We start from the raw sequence: 4,118 nt of genomic DNA on the forward strand, positions 1-4,118 counted from the left end.
CCCTAAGTGAAGAAATATTATATACAAAGCACAGAAATTTCACTTTATATGGATACCGACTTCCGTCCCTACTCGGGGTTGAACTATATATATATATATATTTATTTATAAATATAAAACTGTTTGAGTATATATATATATATATATATATATATATATATATATATATATATATCATAATTCAAATAATCCCCCCTTAGACAGTGGTAAATAGATAGTCATAATAACAAAGATATGATGACATGCATACAGACAAAGTAACACGACCCCAAAATCTATAGGTGTCCTCCTCTTGTAAATTATTCCTGTACAAAACTTGAAAACTGTACAATGAAAACTGTTTGAGTTATCGTATCACAAAGAAAGTGTTCATAATAACAAAGATGATGACATGCATACAGACAAAGTTACATGACCCTAAATATATAGGTGTCCTCCTCTTATTGTAAATTATTTCTGTACAAAATTTGAAAACTGTTTGAGTTGTCATGTCACAGAGAAAGTGTTGATGGACAGACGAACAATGCTAAAAATACTCATAAAAACAAACTTTACAGGAAAAAGTAAACAAATGGATATTATTTAAAAAAAAAAAACTAGTCGTGAATTCATTGTAAAGAATGAAGGTTGTGTAAAGTGTTGAAATGTCGTAAGTTTTGATGTTGCTTTGAATTTTTTTTTAATTTCAAATTTACTAAACGTTTTTTTGGATCATGCAATCCATTCTGGGTCACTGATCACACAATCGAAATTGTAAGGCACGATAGTCAACGTTTTGCAGCTTAGTGATGTCCTATTGTTTCCCTCACTTTATTCCAGAAAACAACATCGCCATATTCATCATTAGGAAATTCAATGTAGGATTTCTTTTCCATCAGATCCATAAGTGTTAGCGGAATGTCTTCGTAACGCATGTGATCATAAATAACAAGAAACAAGACATCTTCTCCTTCTCTTGAGTAGATGCCCTCCATTCTTGCCATGTTCAGTTCGTACATACACCAGTAGGATGTGATGTAATTGCCAGATAAAATGGCAATTGTTTTTTTACTTTGTTGTACAGCCGTTAGAATGTTTTCTGCAATGTCGTAACCGGGAAGAAAATCTCGATTATGTAGACATAAACGTAATCCTGACTGTTCCTCTAATTCGGGGATGAATTTTGAAACAACGAAAGATCGGTCTTCATCGGCGTACGATATGAAGGCGTCGTATTTGAAATGATCGTGCCGCAGAGCCCGGTATCCATGAAATCTACTCTTTGTCATATAGTATAGGTAGCGCAACCTCCATCGATAACGATATACCAACCCACAACATAGAATGATAGCAGACAATATGAGAGCGCATGTTGCTACCACTATAATAGCAACAGAGGATATGCATTCATGTTCTAAATGAGTTACGATATCTTTCAAATGTTTCGTATTTTTGAATTTTTGAATTTGTATTTCGTTTGATTTATGAATCAAACATGTGTAGTTTTCGACATTAATGAAAGTGATTGATTTGGAAACCCACCGCTGATGCACCCAATTGATAAAATATTTAGTTTCACAATTGCACAGTAAAGGATTATTTGCTAAATTAATACTTATAGCTCTCTTCCCGGTCAGTTTATCAATTTGCTTCGTGGAAGATGGCGAAAGAAATGATATCTGATTGTTTGAGAGATCCAAACATTTCAGAGATGGTAATCGGCCCATGTCTAATTTCCACTCTGTGATGACATTCATGCTTAAGTCTAGGCTTTGAAGATTAATAAGGTTGTAAAAGACTGTAGTTGCAAGATTGTTTATTCTATTTTGTTTCAGTTCGAGTTGTCGAAGGTTTTTTAGATATCTAAAAACATAGTTGTTGTCTTTAGACAAAGTTTCTCCCAAATAGTTATTATTTAGAATCAAAGTTTCAAGGGAAGGCACATATTCAAAAAATGTTGGTGACACACGTCCACAGAAATTGTTCGATAAATCCAAAAGCTTGATTTTGTTAAATCCAAAGAGGTATCCATTGAATTCACGAAAAAAGTTATTTTGAAGATACACTGAGGTCAGGGAATTATTAGGGATGGTAATATTAATCAATGTTGGACCTAAAGATGCGTGGTTGATATATAGAACTCTTAAATATTTAGGTACACAAAGAGTGATGTTATATGGATCGGCATATGGATTTGACCAAAATGAACTTCGCGCCCATGTCTTGATTTTCACTTGCCTTTTATTTTCTGTACAAGACATGCCATCGAAATTAAAGCACATAAAATCATTTTTATTCGCGGTTGGTTCTTCAAGACGGTGGCTTATATCGATTTCTTCTAAACTATCTAAACTGCACATCTCTATCAGGTATAGTCCAAAGGTGAATCGATTATAGGGTGCTGATAGAAGACGTAGATGTTTCGGAAGATAATGCGAAAAACCTGGCTCAATCTGTTCTAATCTATTTTCTCCGATATATAACTCCCTGATCGAGGTATTCCGAAAGTATCTAATGTCCTCGACTCTAAGCTTAATTCCCATACCATATGTGCAGTATAGTGTTTCTAACCTCAGTATTTGAACCGGGGTTTGCAATAAATCGATGGAAACGTTCTTCAATATCTTAAAGGTGGCTTGTCTGTTATGTGATAATGATAATTCCTTTAGTTTCTTCAGAAAAGAAAAACTTCCAAGGGCAATATGTTCAACACCACAATTTGAAATGTCCAGCTTCTCCAGGAATGGAACATGTCGGAATGTGTTTTCTGTAATTAGTGTGATTCTACACCACCCGCTGTTGCCTGAAATGACCAAGGTAGACAACTGTCTTAAATTTTCAATACCTCTTCCAAGAACACTATTTGGTAATCCGTTGATATACAAAGCAGTCAAATTCTTAAGAGTGGAAAGAGCGGCAGTTGGATATTTGTCATTCATATCTTTAGTAGATGAAAATCTTTGTAAGTCCAGAAGTCGGAGATTTGATAGCTTGCTAAATACACCGGAAGGGAAAGTTCTATCGTTTAGACTGAAATCGTTATGAGAAAGATTCAGGTAAACCAGCTCCGGTAACTCACGGAAGCTGTTGTTACTAAAAGTAGTAAATTTGTTTTTTGTCATATTGATATATTTCAGCGATCGTGGTAGTTTTCCTGCTTCTGGGAAAGTGTGAAGAAAATTAAAGCTCAAGTCTATGACAGTCACTGAGTGATTAAAATCTGGAGATTCAAATAATCCCAAATTCGAACAGTCGGCTGTGATTCCAAAGCTTGATATGCTACATCTGCATTTACTTTGCGAACAACAGGATAGACCAGACTCTGATCCCGAAGCATTGGTGACGTGGAGAAATCCTAAACACACCAGCCAATAGAAATAGTATCTCATTTTCTTCTCCTTAGAAAAACTTCTGTTCTACAGTCAAATAAAATCCAAATAATGAGTTTCTTATCTCAATGAATTCTAAAGAGATAAAAATTATATCAGAAGTTTTTAGTTTACTTAAGTACATATAATTGTTAAATATAATAAATATTAACATAAAAAATGTCATATAGAGTATATATAAATTGAAAAAAAAGATTGCTTACAGACCTAAAATTAGTTGTGTCCTCACAGATCTAACTTTCCTTGTGCACGGAGTTAACGCCGCTGTTCAAATGGACAAGGAAGTATGCTGTATGAAACCAAGCAATTGAATTCGCATTATAATAACATTCTATTCATTTTCTTCAAACCTGTTGCATTCCCTCAGCTTTGAATGTTTTTCAATGCCTGAAATTTAAAATTCTCAATGACGAACGTGAATCAAGATGAATAAAAATATCGACAAAACTCGTACAATTCAATGAATGTAGATTAAACGTTAAGCTGATTTCGTTTTAAACCTCTGGCGTAATGATTGATCCCTTGATACTAGTGACTAGATAATGTTAGAAATGTACAGGCTAGATGCAGAACTGTAGCTAGCTTGGGAAAAACTTGGGACACAGCAGAGTGTTACAGATGCACTTCTATACCTTTGATTTACGACAGTTTTTTCTGCACTCGTTTGAGGTCTGAAATATTGCTATACCTTTTGTATCAGCATTTCAAAAATGAATCTAAAAGATCCTAAATATTTCCCCACTATACTTG

At 34.2% G+C, this 4,118-nt stretch overlaps 1 protein-coding gene across 1 annotated transcript; it reads right to left on the bottom strand.

Annotated features, from left to right (window-relative positions):
* Positions 1-672: 672 nt before the first annotated feature.
* Positions 673-3,646, bottom strand: LOC130054231 (toll-like receptor 4). The gene is made up of 2 exons (XM_056163258.1): positions 3,576-3,646; positions 673-3,395 (listed from the first exon to the last, which is right to left on the bottom strand). The coding sequence occupies exon 2, from the start codon at positions 3,366-3,368 to the stop codon at positions 783-785; it is 2,586 nt and encodes an 861-aa protein (XP_056019233.1). The 5' UTR covers positions 3,369-3,395; positions 3,576-3,646; the 3' UTR covers positions 673-782.
* Between the last annotated feature and the right edge of the window lie 472 nt (positions 3,647-4,118).

The sequence above is a fragment of the Ostrea edulis genome, chromosome 4 (genome assembly GCF_947568905.1).
Source record: "Ostrea edulis chromosome 4, xbOstEdul1.1, whole genome shotgun sequence".
Taxonomy (NCBI): Eukaryota; Metazoa; Mollusca; class Bivalvia; order Ostreida; family Ostreidae; genus Ostrea; species Ostrea edulis.

Excerpts from the sequence above, each read along its gene's own strand:
- LOC130054231 (XM_056163258.1), bottom strand. The coding sequence starts at position 3,368 with ATGAGATACTATTTCTATTGGCTGGTGTGTTTAGGATTTCTCCACGTC.